The 23,201-nt window shown below is 44.9% G+C and overlaps 1 protein-coding gene and 1 non-coding gene across 4 annotated transcripts in view; both read left to right on the top strand.

Moving 5' to 3' along the window:
* Positions 1-3,740: 3,740 nt before the first annotated feature.
* The window catches only part of DOK5 (docking protein 5), a 137,722-nt gene continuing 118,261 nt past the window's right edge, over positions 3,741-23,201 (top strand). The window contains exons 1-2 of one of the 3 annotated variants that reach the window (XM_056547623.1): positions 3,741-4,008; positions 4,369-4,565. In XM_056547623.1, coding sequence (XP_056403598.1) covers positions 4,500-4,565 — 66 coding nt within the window. In that variant the 5' untranslated portion in view covers positions 3,741-4,008; positions 4,369-4,499. Of the gene's footprint in view, positions 4,009-4,079; positions 4,566-23,201 lie in introns of those variants that run through there. The other 2 variants (XM_056547627.1, XM_056547622.1) reach the window with 2 other exon arrangements.
* On the top strand, positions 7,565-7,672 carry LOC130297143 (U6 spliceosomal RNA). The gene has a single exon (XR_008849423.1). It is a non-coding gene; the product is annotated as a U6 spliceosomal RNA (small nuclear RNA).

Raw genomic sequence — 23,201 nt, 5'->3', positions numbered from 1 at the left:
CACTGTGGTCAGACAGAAAATAAATTAAAAAAGAAAATAACTTTTTATTGACGCATTCCCACACAGAAACCATGTCTAAAACCACAACAAAATCATGTAAACAAGCCAATACAGTATATGGAATGGGGCTGTCCAAAGCAGCCAACCTCTTTGATCAACATTACTGTTTGTAGCACAGTATATGTATGTCTATTTATTAACAAATGTTGCCCGCTTTACCTACTGAAACCTTCTGGGAGAGGAAATGCAACAATGTTGCTCTCGTTTTCATATATCGTTGTTATATCCCCTCCTCATATCATGTTCTCATATCCTGACTTAAAGGGAACCAATCATCAGATTTTACCCTATAACGCTTGGCAAAGCGTTATATAGGGTAAAATCTTTATTTTCACCATTCCCGGGGGACGCTCCTGCCCCCAGGGATGGTGAAGATATAAAGTTATAAACTAGTCACCGCCGCCACCGTAAGTAGTCACCTGGGCGGGGAGCTCCTCTCACCTTATCCCGTTCTTCGGCCGGGAGCGACGCCCCCTCCGCTTGATTGATGGGCCGCGTCATCACTCTGCTCCGTCTGTTCAGTGAGCAGAACAATGACGTCCCCCATCAATCAAGCGGAGGGGGCGTCGCTGCCGGCCGAAGAACGGGAGTAGGTGAGAAGAGCTCCCCGCCCAGGTGACTACTTACGGCGGCGGCGGTGACTAGTTTATAACTTCATATCTTCACCATCCCTGGGGGCAGGAGCGTCCCCCGGGGATGGTGAAAATAAAGATTTTACCCTATATAATGCTTTGCCAAGCGTTATAGGGTAAAATCTGATGATTGGTTCCCTTTAATTTCCCATCCTCATACCTAAACCTCATATACTGTCCTCATATCCTGTTCTTATAGAAAGTTCTCATATACCGTTTTCTTATTTCGTCCCCATATTTAATCCTCATATCCCATCCTCATATGCCTACTTCATATACTAACCTTATATCACTTCCTTTTATATCCTGACCTCATATCCAATCCTTATATCCCATCCTCATATCCCATATCCTGCCCTCATAACTCAACCTCATATCCTGTCTCCATATCCTGACCTCATATTTCGTCCTCCTATCCCATCCTCATATTCTGACCTCTTATTCCGATCTCACATCCTGACCACACGCCCCCCCCCAAACTATTTTCTGCACCTGACGGACAGTCAGCAGGATGCTTAAAAGTCCTGGGCAATCTCTGGAGAGAGAGAGAGAGAGAGAGAGAGAGAGAGAGAGAGAGAGAGAGAGAGAGAGAGAGACTGAGATATGTCCCCTATTGGGAACAAAAAGGCTCAAAAAGCTTTCTAAGTGACCAAATACTTCGCTGTACTCAATTCAGAGTGTATTACCTATAAAACATGATAAAAAGCCATATTACAGTAGAATCTTCCAGTGCAGTTTAATCACCACTTATCACCCCCCTTGTACCATTTCATCCCTCTGTGCCATTTTATTCCCCCCTCTTGATCCCTCCAACACCACTTCATTCCTCCCCCTTGAACCACCTGTGTAATTTCATTCCCCCTTTATACCCTGTGCCAAATCATCCCCCCTTAGCCCCTGCGTTACATAATTTCCCCTTGATCCCCTCCCTGTGCCCTTTATTACCCTCTGTGCAAATGGACTACCCACTCTTTAACCCCTTAAGGACTCAGGGTTTTTCCATTTTTGCACTTTCCTTTTTTCCTCCTTACCTTTTAAAAATCATAACACTTTCAATTTTCCACCTAAAAATCCATATTATGGCTTATTTTTTGTGTCACCAATTCTACTTTGCAGTGAAATCAGTCATTTTACCCAAAAATTCACGGCGAAACGGAAAAAAAAATAATTGTGCGACAAAATCGAAGAAAAAACGCCATTTTGTAACTTTTGGGGGTTTACGTTTCTACGCAGTGCATATTTCGATAAAAATGACTCCTTATCATTATTATGTAGGTCCATACGGTTAAAATGATACCCTATTTATATAGGTTTGATTTTGTCGTACTTCTGGAAAAAATCATAACTATATGCAGGGAAATGTATACGTTTAAAAATGTCATCTTCTGACCCCTATAACTTTATTTTTCCATGTACGGGGCGGTATGAGGACTCATTTTTTGCGCCATGATCGGAAGTTTTTATCGGTATGATTTTTGTTTTGATCGGACTTTTTACGCACGCGGCGATACCACATATGTTTATTTTTATTTTTATTTACACTGTTTTATTTTTTTTTATGGGAAAAGGGGGGTGATTCAAACTTTTATTAGGGAAGGGGTTAAATGACCTTTATTAACACTTTTTTTAAACTTTTTTTTGCAGTGTCATAGGTCCCATAGGGACCTATAACACTGCACACACTGATCTCTTACACAGATCACTGACGTGTATTAACACGCCTGTGATCAGTGTTATCGCTGCTTGACTGCTCCTGCCTGGATCTCAGGCACGGAGCAGTCATTCATCGATCGGACACGGAGGAGGCAGGTAAGGGCCCTCCCGGTGTCCTGTAAGCTGTTCGGGATGCCGGGATTTCACCGCGGCAGTCCCGAACAGCCCGACTGACTAGCCGGGATACTTTCACTTTCACTTTAGAAGCGGCTGTCAAAGCTTCTAAAGGGTTAATACCGCACATTGCCGCGATCGGCGATGTGTGGTATTAGCCGCAGGTCCCGGCCGTTGATGAGCGCCGGGACCGACGTGATGTGATGCGGGGTCGCAGCGCGACCCCGCTTCATATCGCGGGAGCCGGCGCAGGACGTAAATATACGTCCTACGTCGTTAAGGGGTTAACATCCCCTGTGCCATTTCATCCCCCCTTTCTCCCCCATGTAAATTATTCCCCATTGTGCCATTTCATTCCCCCTTTATCCCCCTGTGCCTAATCATGCCCCCTCACCCCTTGTGCCACATCACTTTTCCACTTCCCTCCTCCCCTGCTGTTCTTCTTACCTGGCCAGCAGGCTCAGGTGCAAAGGCTCTCAGCAGGTACTTGTCAGTGCCTGCAGCCGCGACTGCTACTCAGTCAGGAGAACGAGAAAGCCCCTACACCTGAGCCTGTCGGCCAGGTAAGGAAAACAACAGGGGGAGGAGGGAAGGGAAAAAGTGATGTGGTAAGGGGGGGGGGGGGGGGAATTTGGCACAGGGGGAATAAAGTAACACAGGGATAAAGAGCAAATAAAATAGCATGGGGGAATGAAATGGCACAGCTGGGATAAAGGGGGAATGAAATGGCTCAGGGAGTGATAAAGAGGGGGTAATGAATTTTCACAGGTGGTAATAAAAGGGGAATGGAATGGCACGGGGGGATCAAGGGGAAATCATCTGGCACAGGGGGGTAATAAAGGAGGGGATAATTTGGCACAGTGAAAATAAAATGGGATGAGTCGATTGTGTGTGATAATGTGCTGGGGCTTCTGTAGGGGGGTGCAGCGGGGGCCATGGTCCCTGGGAGCTCAAGCCTCTTGTTTGGATATTGGCTGTACCCCCCTGATCGCGGCCCTGTGTACAAGGTAGCGCTGGCACATAAGCCTGGTTGTCCCCTGTTGGGAGAGTTTTGTCCCCTACTGGAAGTGCTTTGTTCGCTATTGGGGTGCAAATACATTAAGCCTTATGGGACTGTGCCGGGGAATAAAAAACTGTCCGCTATTGGGAGGTGTCCACTAAGGGAGATTTTACTCTAAATATATATTGTTGCGATTGTTATAAAATTAATTTAGTGTACAAATACAGCAGTTTACTTACTGTTTATAATTTAACTATGCGAATAATATGCATAATAATCCTTTTTTTTTTTGTTTCATTGTCCTCTATTGAACCTAGAATGGAAATCCGTAAATGGTAAGTGAAAAACTATTTCAGTCTTGTGATTCTGATGTGGTACAGTAGTGTGTGAGGCTTTATACTGTTATGATGAGATGTTAGATCGACGCTGCGGTGGCAAAACTACAGCAACCCTTAAGCCCCAGTGGATTTCAGCAGCTTGGGTGTCACTGTGAGTAATTTTGCGTTGACCTTTCTGGCAGATACATGGGATGCTACTGTTTGCTTTGCTTCTATGCTAATCGGAGAGGAAAGGAGAGAGAAGGAAAGAGTGTTTGCTTTCCTCAGTGCTTCCCACACTGGAGGAGCGGAGGGTGGATGCTGCCATGGCTGTTGCAGGTTACCACAATGCACAACGCCTTCCCCCCTGCATGACGGCGACTTGCAGCAGAATGGTACAGCCCAGAATAGAAACCAGGCAGATCTATCAGCTGATGCCGCTGACGCCTTCTCCAGTCTCATTAGTTTTCGCAGCCTCCTTTTTACATCTCACTTTTTTCTTCTCTCTAAAGTGGATTTTGTTTTTTTAAAGGCAAAAAGAGTAAACGGCAAGAGTAGGACGAATCCGATGTGCTCTCTCCCAGCTCGCCGCACGGGTTTCGGGCTTTGTTCCATTCAACCAACTTTACTGCTCCTGACGCCTGCTTCTGACACTTGCCGGGGATGGGTTCGAATTTTAACGATATTGTCAAACAGGGATACGTCAGGATCAGAAGCCGGAGACTTGGGGTGAGTAACTTGCTCCTGATCAGTTGTCTGCTGTGTCTGTGGTGCCAACGTATTCCGTACTGCCGTACAAAGGATTTCTCAAGTAATACTGCACTTTTTGGACCTGAGAGGCTCCATATCTCGGAGCTGTATGCTTTGTCCTGTCTCCTATCCCAAGTATGTTTTCAGATTGTGGGAGTAGAACAGACAAACTCCATGCAGATTCGGATTCAGGAATAAGCACGGTGCTACACTCATTGGCTGTCATTCTGTTTCTACAAGATCAACAAAATGGTTAAACTTTATACATTGCATCTATTGAAGAGGTCGGTGTTTCCCAACCAGGGGCATCCAGCTGTTGCAAAATTACAACTCCCAGCATGCCTGGACAGCCTTTGGCTGGGAGTTGTAGTTTTGCAACAGCTGGAGACACCCTGGTTGGGAAACACTGAACCAGGTTTATGCTGCCATAGCCAGGAGGACTGTTTCACAATGGGCAGACTCTACAGCACTGTCTCATTCAGAATCTCTCATTTTACTTAAAGGGGGTATCCATTCGGTCTCCGGCTCTCCTGACATTACGGAATAGGGTGCTGGGTACCCAGAGCTGTGACATGTGTGTTGGTTCCTGTTGTTGCTGCTTTTTGCCATACTGCTGCTGAGGTGGGAGGGACACACATCTCACTCATCGGGGAAGGATAGAGATTTATGAATGAAGGGCTGCTGTCAGGACTGTGCTGCTTATCGGCTGTTAGGAGACTACAATTCCCAGCATGCCCTGACACCCGTAGGCTAGTTTTGCAGTGATTTGAGAGCCACAGGTTGCAGACCATTGGGATCTGGATATTCAGTCTGCACAATACTGGTAGAGGCAGAATATACATGAACTGCAGAGTAGTGTATAAAATATAAACAACAATCATCATCGTCATAGTACATGATATTATATGCTATGATATATACTTTTCTTACAGTATAACATATGTCATATGATATCATATTCTATGATACTATATAATGTGACATTGCATGAAGTCATTATATGTTATTGTATGATGTCATATGATATTATATGACTTATGTGATACTGTAGCATATCATATTATATGATATTGTATAATGTCATGTTATGTTACTGTGCTCTGCCATGTTAAGTGATATTGTATAATGTCATATGATAGTGTATGCTTTCATATGATGTGACACTGTATAATATTGTACAATGTCTTTTTATGTGACATTGTAAGCTGTCATATAATATAGTATGAGGTCATATTATGTAATATTGTATGGTATCATGTTATGGGGTATATTATGACGTTATATTATATAGTGTCATAATATGTGATATAGCATGAAGTCATATAATATTGTATGATGTCATTTAATATTGTATGGTGTCATATTACATGGTTTTTTTATGATGTCATATTGTATGGTGTTATATATTATGTGATATTGTATCATGTCATATTATATGGTATTGTATGGTGTCATATTATATTATATTGCATGGTGTCATATTATATTATATTGCATGGTGTCATATGATATTATATGATGTCATATTATGTAATATTGTATGACATCATAGGATATTGTATAGTGTTATATTATGTGATATTGTATGGTGTCATGTTATGGGGTATATTATGACGTTATATTATATAGTGTCATAATATGTGATATAGCATGAAGTCATATAATATTGTATGATGTCATTTAATATTGTATGGTGTCATATTACATGATTTTTTTTATGATGTCATATTGTATGGTGTTATATATTATGTGATATTGTATCATGTCATATTATATGGTATTGTATGGTGTCATATTATATTATATTGCATGGTGTCATATGATATTATATGATGTCATATTATGTAATATTGTATGACATCATAGGATATTGTATAGTGTTATATTATGTGATATTGTATGACATCATAGGATATTGTATGTGTCATATTATATGATATTATATGTGTCATATTATGTAATATTGTATGACATTGTAGGATATTGTATGGTGTCATATTACAGCGACCCCTCGACCTACGATGGCCCCGACATATGATAATATCAACATGTGATGGCCTCTCAGAGGCCATTGCATGTTGAAGGCAGCATCAACATATGATGCTTTTGTATGTCGGAGCCATCGCATAAACGGCTATCCGGCAGCGCTTCAGCTGCCGCCGGATAGCCGTTTCAGGTGCCCCGTGAGCTCCGCTGATGTCTCTTACCTGTCCTCGGGGCTCCGGCACGTCGTCTTCGGGATTCCCTGCATAGTCGTCTCTCTCCATCGACGTCATCATGTCGCTGCGCATGCCATCCCGTCATCTAATAGGAGTGGCGTGCGTAGCAACGTGATGGCGGCGTCGGAGAGCGAGGATCCCGGGGAAGCAGAGGCCTTGCCGGAGCGTCGGGGACACCTCGGGGACGCCGCGACAACGATGGATGACGACATCCCGGGCAGCGGTGACGAGCGGTGACGGTCCGGAGCGGCGGGGACAGGTGAGTACAACTTCCTCTAACAGTGGTCTACAACCTGCGGACCTCCAGATGTTGCAAAACTACAACACCCAGCATGCCCGGACAGCCAACGGCTGTCCGGGCATGCTGGGTGTTGTAGTTTTGCAACATCTGGAGGTCCGCAGGTTGTAGACCACTGTCCTATACTTTACATTGCACGGATCCCTCAACATATGATGGTTTCAACAAACGATGGTCCATTTGGAACGGATTACCATCGTATGTTGAGGGACCACTGTATATGATATTGTATGACGTCATATTATATGGTGTCATATTATGTGATATAGCATGATGTCATATAATATTGCATGATGTCATATAATGTGATATTGCCTAATATAATATAATATGAAATAATATTGCATTAATGCATTAATAAATGCATTGTGTGATGAAACGATGTCCTATTATTATATGGAACATAGCACATTACTTCCTGTCGACAAACTGGGTTGTGTTGATTTAGAATAAGTGGTGCCGTGCTCGCTTTAGCAGCACATATACTATAAATTGGAACACTACAGAGAAGATTTGCATGGCCCCTGCGCAAGGATAACACACAAATTTGTGAAGGGTTCCATAAAAATAAAAAAAAGTGGTGCCAAGAGCTTACACTCAAATAGGAAAGCATTTAACAAATACATTTAGAAGAGGGATTTAGACTTTAGCGACTAAAAATCTGAACACTTGGACAAGACCATAACCCAGTGAAAGGGGACTATGGCTTTTAGGGGAAAGAGCTGAGCTGGGACTTTAAGGTTAGGTTCACACAGCATTTTTCTGCATGTATTACTTCCCTTGGAATTTCTGCCACGTACTTCCCAGTGTATTTTTCGGAATGGAAAAATATGCAGTTTTAAATCTGTTTCCAACAAGGGTATAGTATCCAAACCCGGGTATAATATCCTGATCTTAAAGCATCATAGGGATCTATAGGGTTATACAGGAATCCATTATACTTTAAAGGGGTATTCCAGGATTTTTATTTTATTTTACTATGCTACAGGGGCTGTAAAGTTAGTGTTGTTAATAATATAGTGTCTGTACCTGTGTATGACAGTTTTCTCACAATTCTTCTGTGAGTTTCACCCCAATATTTATTTTTAACAGCATACAAAATTACTTTTGTATCAGGTTGCAGATTTTTCCCAGGTTGCAATGCAGCCGAGACCTGACTCACTAGTCAGCTGATGACAGGGAGCCTGTCTGCTTCAATGGGTGGAGGGATCGCTTGGTGGGAGAGAGATCAATCTGCAACTTATGCAAAAGCTGTAGGCACCCTGATTGAAAACCACAGGTCTTTTGAATGGATGCAGCTCAATTTTGTTTCAATGGGTGGGGTGGCTGATGTGTGGGAGGGAGGAGAATGGAATTGTGGGATTTGTAGTAAAAAAAAAGAAAAGTCAAACAGGAAATACCAGTTCACAAAAAGCTAGTCACAGTGTTATGGAAATCTCACAACATAGGCATTTAGCCCCAAGAGAAGCGCAGATCCTTCCTAAGCATGTCCATTACTGTCTGCCAGGTACCTACTAAAATCACCTTATGATGGATAACCCCTTTAAGGGTGACTCTTTATACCTGTGGATGGGGTAGGACCTGTCAACATAATACAGAAATGCCACCATATTACACTAATGTGAAAGAAGTGCCTTTTCTTGGACCTCTAATGTAGCCCGTCCTATGACCAGCCACAAGACGTTTGCTTTTTATTTTATTTTAATTTTTTAGGCATTTTTTGAATTTTTTTGAAGCTTGCAAAGGGAAAACATAAAAAATGTAGAATGAAAACATAATAAATAAAATTCTGAGGACCCCATACTACTTTGATATACAGAATCAATATCTTGTGATGTTCCCGTGTCCGTCCCTCCACCTCCACAAATCGTTTGTCTTCCATGGAAACCACAAAAACTTTGCTTTGTGACAAAATTCACATTAACTCTTTCAGTCCCAGACCTGACAGACGTCAGCGTAAACAGAAGAAGCCCGTGGGCTGTATGAATATTTTATGCCGTATACATATGTGCATTTCTTTTCTGAGGCTGCTTCCTGAGGTGACAGTGGGAGAGCGGTAAAAATCCTGGAAAACAGGAGGATCCTGAGACGGCAGCTGGAATGATCTTTGCGAATTCTCTGTGGTATTTTTTAGTATCATATATTATTGCTCGAAAATATGCAATTCAGAGAATTCAGGTGCAGGGACTATGTATGGCAGTGCTTCCTAACCAGCGTGCCTCCAGCTGTTACAAAACTACAGCTCCCAGCATGCCCGGACAGCCAACCGTGGTCTGCTGCAGTGGGGGAGATTTATCAAAACCTGTAGGGAGTGGTGCAGTTGCCCATAGCAACCAATCAGATTGCTGCTTTCATTTTTCATTAATCTCCTGAAATACTCCGTTAGGGTATGTTCACACTACGGCATTCCCCGCGGAATTCCGCAGTGTGAACTTAACTTTAGTGTGAATGGGTCTCCGCGAGACCCGTTCACACTGCGGAATTTCTGCGGTGGACAATTCCGCCGCTGAAATTGTTCCGGGCAAAGAAAGAACATGTTCATTCTTTGCACGGAAGTCCGCGAGCACTGCATAGCCTTCAATGGTGACGGTGCAGTGCCGCGCGGTCCTTCCGCCGCCACTGGCTGCCAGTCTGAATCTCCGTTCGCTGAATTCAGCGAGCGGAGATTCCGTTCACACTCTGTAGTGTGAACATACCCTTAGGAGGACCTTGATCTTTCCTCTTTATTTTTCATGAGATACTCAGTGCTGCAGACGTCCCCTTGTTTGTTCTAAATATAACTTTTAGCTTGTGATCTCCACCAGATAAGCACACGTTTCTCCTGAAAAACTCTGTGCTGCTGGGGATCCTCCACAAAAATTCATATTCCTCCACATTTACTCTGTAACTCTGTAAGTTTAGGACCTCCACCAAGATCAGCACAATCCTATCCAAAAATACTCTGTGCTGCTGTGGACCCTGTTCTTTCCACTATGTAATGCCCAGTCTATGACCTCCCACAAGACCAACGTATTCCTCTCCTAAAATACTCTCTGCTGCTGGGGATCATGCTCCTTCCACTATGTAACTCTCATCTATGACCTCCCACAAGATCAGCCCCCTCCCCCCCCCCTTAAATACTCTTGTGGTGACACGGGGTGGTGTTGATGGAAATACCTGATCACTTCATGACGCCAGGGCACCGTTATCCTATACATGGTCCGAGGTTTGGGGACAGCTTCTCCTGGGCCACACACGGGGAGTCACCGATGTCATGTTACGGATAACTGTCTTTACTGAGCTGGTGCAGATAGTATTACACTTACACTGGTAGTGAAATACTGGCACAGCTCTACTTCCACTTGTATCTCTCATGCAGTCCACATAAGCATAAAGAGCCTGGAGCATGGGTTGACAGTATACCCAGACAAATCCTGAATCGGGTGCTCGAGTTAGTATGGTTGAAAAAAGACATACGTCCATCACGTCCAACCAGTGAATTGATTGGAAGAGTGAAAGGGATGTAGTTTTATAATTCTGCATAAGCATTAATGTTATTTTGTTCCAGGAATGTATCTAACCCTGTTTTAAAGCTGTTAATTGTTCCTGCTGTGACCAGTTCCTGAGGTAGACCTTTCCATAAATTCACAGTCCTCACGGTAAAGAAGGCGTGTCGCCCCTTTAGACTAAACCTTTTCTTCTCCAGACGCAGGGAGTGCCCCCTCGTCCTTTGGGGGGGGTTTAACCTGGAACAGTTTTTCTCCATATTTTTTGTATGGGCCATTTATATAATTATATAGGTTTATCATATCCCCCCTTAAACGTCTCTTCTCAAGACTAAACAATTGTAACTCCTTTAATCGCTCCTCATAGCTAAGATGTTCCATGCCCCATATTAGTTTAGTCGCGCGTCTCTGCACCCTTTCCAACTCCGCAGTGTCCCTTTTATGAACAGGTGACCAAAACTGAACAGCATATTCCAGGTGAGGCCGTACCAATGCTTTATAAAGGGGAGTATTATGTCCCTGTCCCTTGAGTCCATGCCTCTTTTGATACATGACAATATCCTGCCGGCTTTGGAAGCAGCAGCCTGACATTGCATGCTATTCTGTAGTCTGTGATCTACAAGTACACCCAGATCTTTCTCTACCAGTGACTCTGCCAGTTTAATCCTCCCTAAGACATACGACGCATGCAGGTTATTAGTACCCAGATGCATAACTTTACATTTATCCACATTGAACCTCATTTGCCAAGTGGATGCCCAGACACTTAGTCTATCCAAGTCTTCTTGTAACTTATGCACATCCTCTACAGACTGTACTGTGAAACAGAGCTGTTAATACCTTCCTCTATATCATTGATAAATAAATTAAACAACAGCGGACCCAGTACTGAACCTTGGGGTGCACCACTAATAACCGGGGACCAATCAGAGTACGAATCATTGACCACCACTCTCTGGGTACGATCCATGAGCCAGTGTTCAATCCAGTTACAAACTAAAGTTTCCAAGCCCAAGGACCTTAACTTACCTGTCAGACGTCTGTGAGGGACAGTATCAAACGCTTTGGCAAAATCCAGAAACACTATATCCACAGCCATTCCTCTGTCAAGGCTTCTACTCACCTCTTCATAAAAGCAAATTAGATTGGTTTGACAACTTCTATCCTTAGTAAACCCATGCTGGCTATCACTTATAATACTATTATCCCCTATGTATTCCTGTATGTAATCCCTTATAAGTCCTTCAAGCAATTTACCCACAATACACGTTAGACTTACCGGTCTATAATTGCCTGGCGAAGACCTAGAGCCCTTCTTGAAGATTGGTACCACATTAGCCTTGCGCCAGTCCCTTGGCACAATACCAGACACCAGAGAATCTCTAAATGTCATGAACAAGGGTACAGATATTACTGAACTTACCTCTCTAAGAACTCTTGGGTGTAGTCCATCCGGTCCTGGAGATTTGCTTACATTTATTTAACTTAACTTACCTTGTACCATCTCTACATTAAGCCAGTTCAGTACATTACATGATGTGTTACCAGCACTGACCTGGCCAATGTCAGCTCCTTCTTCCATAGTATATACAGAACTAAAGAACCCATTCAGTAGCTCCGCCTTCTCTTGATCGCCCGTAACAACCTCCCCATTATCATTATTAAGGGGTCCTACATGCTCTGTCCTTTGTTTTTTTGTATTTATATATCTAAAAAAATATTTAGGATTAGTTTTGCTTTCTTTGGCCACCTGTCTCTCGTTTTGAATTTTTGCTGTTTTTATTACATTTTTACAGATTTTATTAAGCTCCTTGTACTGTTTAAATGTTATCGCTGACCCATCAGATTTGAATTTTTTGAAGGCTATTTTTTTTGTTGTTTATTGCTCTTTTAACCTCATTTGTCAGCCATGTAGGATTTAGTTTTAATCGTTTATATTTGTTCCCCTTTGGTATATATTTAGCTGTATAGTTATTTAGAGTTGATTTAAAGATGTCCCATTTACCTTCTGTATCAGTATTTGAGAACACCTCCCCCCAGTCTATGTCCTGTAGTGCAGCCCTCAGGCCAGGGAAATTTGCCTTTTTAAAGTTATATGTTTTTGCTTTCCCCATCTGTCTTTGTTTTCTACATTTTAAGTCAAAAGTAACTATATTGTGGTCGCTATTACCAAGGTTTTCCCGCACAGTTACATTACCAACCAGCTCTGCGTTGTTGGAAATGATCAGATCCAACAAGGCATCACTTCTTGTTGGGTCCTCCACAAACTGGCCCATAAAAGTTCATGCAGATCAAACTTGTATAGAAATTCAGGAGGCACTCACCACAGGAATTTTTGCAAAGAAAGAGTATTCTTTATTGCATTGTGCAGTAACAGTGATAAAAACAGACCAGTGTGGGCTTGACACACCAGAGGCAGGTAACAGCTATTTCACGCCCATTGTTGGCACTTCTTCACGCCCATTGTTGGAGTACAGAGTAACCCTTTGGGAGCCCTGTTGCCTTGCTGAGACTCGCGGTGCTTACACCAGATTTATACTGACTTGTGAGACTGAAGATTGGTTGCGGGTTGCTAGGGTCCTGTCAAGGTACTGAAGACTGTTCCGCTGAAGCAAGAATTTCCTCCTTGCGAATAATACTTTCAGGATGACCAGTTGAGAGATTAGATTCTAGCTAGGCCTGTCCTCAGAGCACACAACACACAGCACACCTAAGCCAAACTGTAGCTCAGCTTACTCTAAACAAACAACTCCTCCCCCCACTACACTATACAGGGAAGACTTTAAGGCTTTTCATTGGCAGGCAGGGTCACATGGGGTTCACTGCTCTCAATTAAAGACACAGTAACATATATAAAACATATCTACACCGAACAATGGTAGAATTGATTTATGAAAATATATTATTTGACATTATAATATGCACATTAATTTAACTATAGAACTCTGGTGGGCCCAACACCGTATGCTGCCAGGCTGCCCGAGACAGTCCAAAGCCACAGGACAGCCATTGGTGCTGGGACACCACACTCTGTGCTGCCAAGTCCCTTATTTTTCAACTAGGCAACACTTCATCTTGGCTCTTTTCAAGATCAGTGCACTTAAAGGGGTATTCCGGCCTTAAGACATCTTATCCCCTATTCAAAGGAAAGGGGATAAGATGTCTGATTGCGGGGGGTGCCACCGCTGGGGACCCCTGCAATCTCTCATGCAGCACCCACGTGTCTCAGCTGCATGCAGCGCTGGAGGCTCCGTGTCTGAAGCCTCACAACCACGGGGCCGGAGTATCGTGACTTCACGACTCCACCCCTTTGTGACGTCACGCCTTACCCCCTCAATGCACAGGGGATAAGATGCCTTAGGGTCGGAGTACCCCTTTAAATACTCTGTGCTGCTCTGAGGACCCTGCTCATTGTAATATGTAGCTCTCAGACACAAGAACAGCACCTTCCTCTCCTGAAATATTCTGTGCTACTGGGAGAGACCCTGCACCTTCTACCAGACTGCCTGTAACCTGCCATAGCATTACCTTATGTCTGTTACATCTCGCTGACTGGTATAAATAAAACTAGGACAACTTTAAACCTTTGCTGGACAACTGGGGTCTGCCACAGCGTTTATTATTAGTAACCATATCAAACAACAGTTTGACTCCAACATATCTTAAAACTCTTGGAGCTAAGCAGTATGCTGGCCGCCCTCTTCGACGGGTAAGACACTCTACTCTCCTGATGCTAATCACACCGTTTTCTCCTCCGCCACGCTGTGACTTAACCTAAAAGAAAACATCAGAAAAAGGCACCGAGGTGTGGACAACTTCAAAAATCCAACTTAGTAAAAAAAAAAAAAAAAATTCCATTTGAATATTTTTTTAAGCCATATGCCATATTTTTATTTATCTTTTTAATTTCTATTTTATTCTTTTACATTTATTTATTTTTAAAAAAGAACAAGAGCATAAAACACAATAAAGGGAGGGAGGGTGGTAAGCTGCTTTTCTGGCTGGTGACTCCGCAAAGAGGCCGGCCGGAAACCCTACACTGGGTTAAGTAACCTGCACTCCGCCCTTTATGACCTCTAACCTCCTGATCCTCCAATCACCTCCTGGCTCCACCTACAGCCAGCACCTCTTTTCCTCCACGATATTTGTCATATAACAGTACCAGCAGTCCGTGTCGCCTCATCCTAGGCAGCGAGGCAATGTCCATGTAACTCTCACGCTGTGTTCTTCTGCTTGTCTAAATATAATTCCTTACATGATAACTGTGCCACCATGTTCATAAATAGAACCTACATGGTCAGCATGTTTCTCTCCTGAAATACTTTGTGCTGCCGGAAAACACGACAACACAGCAGTGCGGGCCTTTATTTACGCCATCTTTACAGGACCATACTGGTATATTTCTTGGCTTAAATACACTGTGCTGCTGTGTAACCCATTTGAGATGATTATTTCTAGAAGAGCGCCATTCCTAGACAGGCCAGTTAGTGATATAAGATCATCGTGTATTACACAACATGGAACTTCCTGGGCCTGGAGCCAAATCTGGTAGGCTGTAGTGGACATTCCTGGGTCTGGAGGCTTTTACATGGACAGAGATGAAAGGGAACACAGATCCATAATCGTCTGGGGATCTATAAAATCCTCCGTCTGCCCCATGCCGCACCCCCGCCGTGGTTATTTCTAGGACAGCAGATTTATATACAGTAAATCCATCTGTCACGTCTGAAGATGACTGGGCTGGGGACCAGACATTGCATCACATGGAGAATGCCAGCCTCAACACAGCAAGGGCGGAACCATATCAAAGTTACCAAAGGCTGCTGCAATATGGCACCTGGCCTATCAGGCGTCTAGAAGTAGAACTTTCAATAATGTAGAAAGCTGCCATGGTGTAATATATATGATGATGAATCAGTGGAAAATAAAAAGTTCAGCAACTTTTTCATACAGATTTACCAAAACTGTCCCTTCGGCAGTCCGTCCATGCTGGGAGTTGTAGTTTTACAACAGCTGGAGGGAAAATGTTGCACTATAGTCATCACTGTTAAGGGGCCACTGTAGTTGTCACTGGTATAGTGGCATTGTAGTTATCAGTGATATGGAGGCACTGTAGTTATCAATGTTATGGAGGCACTGTAGTTATGACTGTTTATGGGGGCACTGTAGTTATGACTGTTTATGGGGGCACTGTTGTTATCACTGTTATGGGGGCACTGTTGTTATCACTGTTATGGGGGCACTGTAGTTATCACTGTTATAGGGGGCACTGTAGTTATCACTGTTATGGGGGCACTGCAGTTATGACTGTTTATGGAGGCACTGTAGTTATGACTGTTTACGGAAGCACTGTTATCACTGTTATGGGGGCACTGTAGTTATCACTGTTATGGGGGCAATGTAGTTATCATTATGATGGCGCCACTGTAGTAATCACTGTTATGGAGGCACTGTAGTTATCACTGATGTGAGGCCACTGTAGTTATCACTGGTATAGTGGCATTGTAGTTATCACTAATATGGAGGTACTGTAGTTATCAATGTAATGGAGGCTTTATAGTTATCAATGTTATGGAGGCACTGTAGTTATCACTGTTATAGGGGCACTGTAGTTATCATTGTTATGGCGGCACTGTAGTTATCACAGTTATGGAGGCACTGTAGTTATCACTGGTATAGTGGTATTGTAGTTATCACTAATATGGAGGCACTGTAGTTATCAATGTTATGGGGGCACTGCAGTTATCACTGTTATGGGGGCACTGTATGTATCACTGCTATGGGGGCACTGTATGTATCACTGTTATGGGGGCACTGTATTTATCACTGTTATGGGGTTACTGTAGGTATCACTGTTATGGGGCCATTGTAGTTATCACTGTTATGAGGGCACTGTATGTATCACTGTTATGGGGGCACTGTAGTTATCACTGTTTATGGGCCCACTGTAGTTATCACTGTTATTGTGGCACTGTATGTATCACTGTTATGGGGGCACTGTAGGTAACACTGTTATGGGGGCACTGTAGGTATCACTGTTATGGGGGCACTTTAGTTATCAATGTTTATGAGGGCACTGTAGTTATCACTGTTGTGGGGTACTTTAGTTATCACGGTTATGGTGGCATTGTAGTTATCACTGTTATGGCGGCACTGTAGTTATCACTGTTTATGGGGGCACTGTAGTCATCACTGTTATAGGGGCACTGTCGTTATCACTGGTATGGGGGCACTGTAGGTATCACTGTTATGGGCTGTGGCGTTGTGACCGGGGTGCGGGGGGTGACACCAGGTGACGCACCGGGTGACACCAGGCTGATGGGGTGACACCACTCTGCCAGCACCCCCCCCCGGTCCTCAGTTACCGCTGACAGCAACCCACCCCCCCCCCCGGTCCTCAGTTGCCGCTGACAGCACCCCCCCGGTCCTCAGTTAGTGCTGACAGCACCCCCCAACCCTCCCCCCCGGTCCTCAGTTGGCGCTGACAGCTAGCACCCCCCCCCCCGCAATTAGCTCTGCACCAAACTAACCCCCCCCCCCGGCTTGTGACGGGACGTCGGCGGGAGGAGCTAGATGGACGGCGCTAACATCACGCGCCGTCCGCACTGATCAGGCCCACACTAGTGAGCCCGGGGACAGTTGGAGCAGCCGAGCCAGCCAGGTACAGAGAAAAAAGGGGTGCTGTGGGAGTTCTGGGGAGGGGGGGTTGTTGCTAGTGGATTATGAGTCTGCACCCCATCATCCAGCTGGGTGGGGGTGCTGGTGGATGATGGGGGTGCTATTTCTGGGGGGGGGGTGTTACTGGTGGATGAGGAGGCTGCACCCCATCATCCACCAGCACCCCCCAGCAGTAGCACCACCATCATCCAGCAGGGGGGGTGCTGGTGGATGATGGGGGTGCTACTGCTGGGGGGTGCTGGTGGATGATGGGGGTGCTATTTCTGGGGGGAGGTGTTGCTGGTGGATGAGGAGGCTGCACCCCATCATCCACCAGCACCCCCCAGCAGTAGCACCCCCATCATCCACCAGCACCCCCCCCTGCTGGATGATGGGGGTGCTACTGCTGGGGGGTGCTGGTGGATGATGGGGTGCAGCCTCCTCATCCACCAGCAACACCCCCCCCCCCAGAAATAGCACCCCCATCATCCACCAGCACCCCCCCCTGCTGGATGATGGGGGTGCTATTTCTGGGGGGGGGGAGGTGTTGCTGGTGGTTGATGAGGCTGCACCCCATCATACACCAGCACCCCCCCCCCAGCAGTAGCACCACCATCATCCAGAAGGGGGGGGGGTGCTGGTGGATGATGGGGGTGCTATTGCTGGTGGATGATGAGGCCGCACCCCATCATCCACCAGGACCCCCCAGCAGTAGCATCACCATCATCCAGCTGGGTGGGGGGTGCTGGTTTATGATGGGGGTGCTATTTCTGGGGGGGGGGAGGTGTTGCTGGTGGATGATGAGGCTGCACCCCATCATACACCAGCACCCCCCCCCAGCAGTAGCACCACCATCATCCAGAAGGGGGGGGTACTGGTGGATGATGGGGGTGCTATTGCTGGTGGATGATGAGGCTGCACCCCATCATCCACCAGGACCCCCCAGCAGTAGCATCACCATCATCCAGCTGGGTGGGGGGTGTTGGTTTATGATGGGGGTGCTATTTCTGGGGGGGGAGGTGTTGCTGGTGGATGATGAGGCTGCACCCCATCATACACCAGCACCCCCCCCCCCAGCAGTAGCACCACCATCACCCAGAAGGGGGGGGGGGTGCTGGTGGATGATGGGGGTGCTATTGCTGGTGGATGATGAGGCTGCACCCCATCATACACCAGCACCCCCCAGCAGTAGCACCACCATCATCCAGCAGGGGGGGGGGGTGCTGGTGGATGATGGGGGTGCTATTTCTGGGGGGAGGTGTTGCTGGTCATGGTGGATGATGGGGGTGCTATTTCTGGGGGGAGGTGTTGCTGGTGGATGATGAGGCTGCCCCCCATCATCCACCAGCACCCCCCCATTAGTAGCACCACCATCATGCACCAGCACCCGCCCCCCTCCCCCAGCAGTAGCACTCCTATCATCAACCAGCACCCCCCCCCCAGCAGTAGCACCCCCCCCAGCAGTAACACCCCCATCATCCACCAGCACCCTCCCCCAGCAGTAGCACCCCCATAATCCAGAAGCTGATTCTCTTACCATAAGGGGGAATGGGGGGTGTTGGTGGATGATGGGGTGCTACTGCTGGGGGGTGTTGCCAGGGCACCCCCCGCCCGCCCATTCCCCTACCCCCCTGTTCTGTGGTAATAGCATCAGCTGGTGGATGATGGGGGTGCTTCTGCTGGGGGCACGGTGTGTGAGGTTTATATTCATAGAGTGTAGTGTAAACTAGGGCTGCACGATATGAGAAAAATGTGCAATTGCGATTTTGGGCCTAAATATTGTGATTTCGATATGTGATGCAATGTAATAAATAAATAAATAAATAGTGAAATCCCCTTATTTCATGTCCAATCTTATCAATTTTACAACTATTCACCCATTTTATGCCCACCGCCCATTTCACATCTCACATCTACCCCCCTCTTGTCACATTCTGCCCCTCCCCCTCTTGTCATATTCCCCCTCTTGTCACATTCTGCTCCCCCTTGTTACATATTCCCCCTCCCCCCCTTGTCACATATTCCTCCTCCCCCCCTTGTCACATATTCCCCCTCCCCCCCTTGTCATATATTCCCCCTCCCCCTTGTCACATATTCCCCCTCCCCCCTTGTCACATATTCCCCCTGCCCCCCCTTGTTACATATTCCCCCCCCTTGTTACATATTCCCCCCCCTTGTCACATTCTGCCCTCCCTTGTTACATATTCCCCTAGGTTTGTGTGTGTTTGCAGACCTTTGAGGACTTTTACCTTTTAGCCAATCACTGGCTTGATATGTGACACCGCTGTGGCCAGTGATTGGCTAAAGGTAAAGGTCCTACAGCTTGTATAGAGACACCGGGACCGCACGGAGGTGTACAGATGCAGGGACCGGGAAGAGGTGAGCATAATGTTTTAATTATTTTTTATCCCTGCGCCCTTTACTTAGATCAGTGTTTCTCTACCAGGGTGCCTCCAGCTGTTGTGAAACTACAACTCCCAGCATGCCCGGACAGCTTTTGTCTGTCCGGGCATGCTGGGAGTTGTAGTTTCATAACAGCTGGAGGCACCCCGGTTGGGAAACAGACTTTTAATATTTAAATTTGTTTTTATCTGCCCTGGCCGGCCCGCACTGCAGCCGCACACGGGATCTGCCCGAGCAGATAATCGCAAATTTTCCCGGGGGCCATATCGATATATGGCAAAAATTGCGATTCGATTGTTTTTGCGATATATCGTGCAGCCCTAGTGTATACTAGTTTATTATATTTAGAGGATACAGTGTCTGGCAGGTTTATAATAATAATAATTATTTTCATATAGAGGATGAGAATGCGCTGACATAGTGAGGAGACATCTGGGCGTCACATTCTGCAGAGAGAACATTTAGCTGGACCCGGTGATATGTTCCATCTGAATTAGATAAGGAAAGACTATAGAGAAGACGTCACCTGTAGTCACTGATATCATTGTGTATTCTCCTCACTATAGAGAAGATGTCACCTGTAGTCACTGATCTCATTCTGTATTCTCCTCACTATAGAGAAGATGTCACCTGTAGTCACTGATATCATTGTGTATTCTCCTCACTATAGAGAACACTTCACCTGTAGTCACTGATATCATTGTGTATTCTCCTCACTATAGAGAAGATGTCACCTGTAGTCACTGATATTATTGTGTATTGTCCTCATTATAGAGAAGACGTCACCTGTAATCACTGATATTGTGTATTCTCCTCACTATAGAGATGTCACCTGTAGTCACTGATATCATTGTGTATTCTCCTCACTATAGAGAAAACATCACCTGTAATCACTGATATCATTGTGTATTCTCCTCACTATAGAGAAGACGTCACCTGTAGTCACTGATATCATTATGTATTCTCCTCACTATAGAGAAGACGTCACCTGTAATCACTGATATCATTGTGTATTCTCCTCACTATAGAGAAGACGTCACCTGTAGTCACTGATATCATTGTGTATTCTCCTCACTATAGAGAAGCCGTCACCTGTAGTCACTGATATCATTGTGTATTCTCCTCACTATAGAGAAGACGTCACCTGTAGTCACTGATATCATTGTGTATTCTCCTCACTATAGAGAAGACGTCACCTGTAGTCACTGATATCATTGTGTATTCTCCTCATTATGTCCTATCAGAGCTATAGTCACTTGTAAGTTCTGCAGTTAGATGAGTGAAACTTAACTCCCAGCATAACCTCACCACTGCTTAAAGAGGTACTCCGCTGCAAAACATTTTCTTTTGAATCAACTGGTGCCAGAAAGTTAAACAGGTTTGTAAATTACTTACTTGAAGGATTCAGATTTTAACTTCCTGGCACCAGTTGATTCAAAAGAAAATTATTTCCAGCGGAGTACCCATTTAAGTAATTCTGGGAGTTCTAGTTTTAAATGGTGAAAACCTTTTTAGAGCTTTTCCATTCTGTGGCAATTGGTATATTTAATTATTATACTGGAATTTTTCACAATGCGCTACACCAGTGGCATCCGTCACAACAGGCTAAAAACTTTTATGTGGGGGGGGGGGGGGGAGTAGGTATGGGGTGACACCATTTTCTACCGCACCGGGTGACACCAACCCTAGCAACGCCACTGGTTATGGGGGCACTGTAATTATTAGGGATGTCCCGATACCATTTTTTTAAGACTGAGTACGAGTACCGATACTTTAATTCAAGTACTTGCCGATACCAAGTACAAGTACTTTTATTTTAAAGGGAACAGGGTGACGCGGTTTCTGGCACTGCTTACCGTGCTGATATGTGGGTCCTTGTTGTGTACAATGGAGGCGGCGGCTGTAGTACGAGTAAAGATTTCTCTCTTCTCCATGGAGCAGAACAGGGAATTTGCATTGGCGGTGAGACCGATGTTAACATGGTGAGCAGCGGTAGAAACCGGGTCACCTGCATCTACCTATAAATTGAAGTTAGTGCAGGTGACTCTGCTGTAAGATTGCCTTTAATAGTAGGGAATATCCCCCTTTAGACATTAGCAGGGCCCCCTTTAGACATTAGCAGCACCCCTCCCCTTTACACATTAGCAGGGGCTCCCCTTTATCACTGTTATGGGGGAACTTTAGTTATAACTGTTATGGGGGCACTGTAGTTATTACCAATGTAAAAACACTGTAGTTTTCACTGTTATGGAAGCACTGTAGTTATCACTGATATCGAGGCTTTGTGGTTATCACTGTTATGGGGCACTGTAGTTATGACTGTTATGGGGGCACTGTATTTATCACTGGTATAGAGGTATTGTAGTTTTCACTGTTATGGAGACACTATTTATCACTGTTATGCGGCACTGTAGTTATCACTGTTATGGAAGCACTGTAGAGATCACTGTTATGGGGGCACTGCAGTTATTACTATTATGGGGGAACTGTAGTTATCACTATTATGGGGCACTGTATTTATCACTTTTATGGAGACACTGTAGTTATCACTGGTATAAGGGCACTGTAGTTATCACTGGTATAGAGGTACTTTATTTATCACTGTTATCGAGGCACTGAAGTTATCACTGGTATAGAGGCACTGTAGTTATCACTGTTATGGGGGCACTATAGTTATCACTGTTATGGGGAACTGTAGCCATCACTGTAGCTATCACTATTATGGGGCATTGTATGATCACTATTATGAAGACATTGTAGTTATCACTGTTATGGAGGGATTGTTGCTAAGACTGTTATTGATGCACTATGGTTATCTATGTTATGGAGGCACTGTAGTTATCAATGTTATGGGGGCAATGTTGTTATCACTGTTATGGGACAATGTAGTTATCACTGGTATAGAGGCACTGCAAAGATCACTGTTATGGGGCATTGTTATTAATGTTATGGAGGCACTGTAGCTATCACTGTTAAAGGGCATTGTTGTTATCACTGATATGCAGGCTCTGCAGTTATTGTAAAGGGACCCTGTTGATGTCAGTGTTATGGGGCCCCTGTGGCTTTTACTGTTTTGGGGACTGTCAGTGATAGGGAGGTTCTATAGCTTGTACTGTTAAGGGGTACTGTAGCTGTCATAATTATAGGAGCACTGTGGCTTCCACTGTTATGGGGATATTGTATCTATCACTGTTATGGGGACACAATGGCTTGTTCTTCATATGTGTGTGCATCCATGTCTTAAATCCTGACATAATCCTCTCTTCAGCTGCGACAAGCTTTGTATCTCGGAGATATATCTGTGACTTTTTATGATGCGGCCATTATAACGCTCTCCTGACATCCAGAAATTATGCGGTTTACAGAATTTTACATTTTCCCTTAACGTACATGAGATATTTGACAACATTGCCTTATGACATTTTATGAACCGCCCGTCGCTATGAATATAATCCATTCCAGATTCTCTGTTGGCGGTCGCTCCCCGCTCGTGACTCATCGATATTCGGCTGCTAATAAAATGCCTTTTACCAGGACCATTAATAGAGGGGTC

Source organism: Hyla sarda, chromosome 12, assembly GCF_029499605.1.
Source record: "Hyla sarda isolate aHylSar1 chromosome 12, aHylSar1.hap1, whole genome shotgun sequence".
Classification (NCBI taxonomy): domain Eukaryota; kingdom Metazoa; phylum Chordata; class Amphibia; order Anura; family Hylidae; genus Hyla; species Hyla sarda.
Note: the sequence above shows the minus strand (reverse complement) of the source record. Positions and strands in the feature narration are given on the sequence as shown.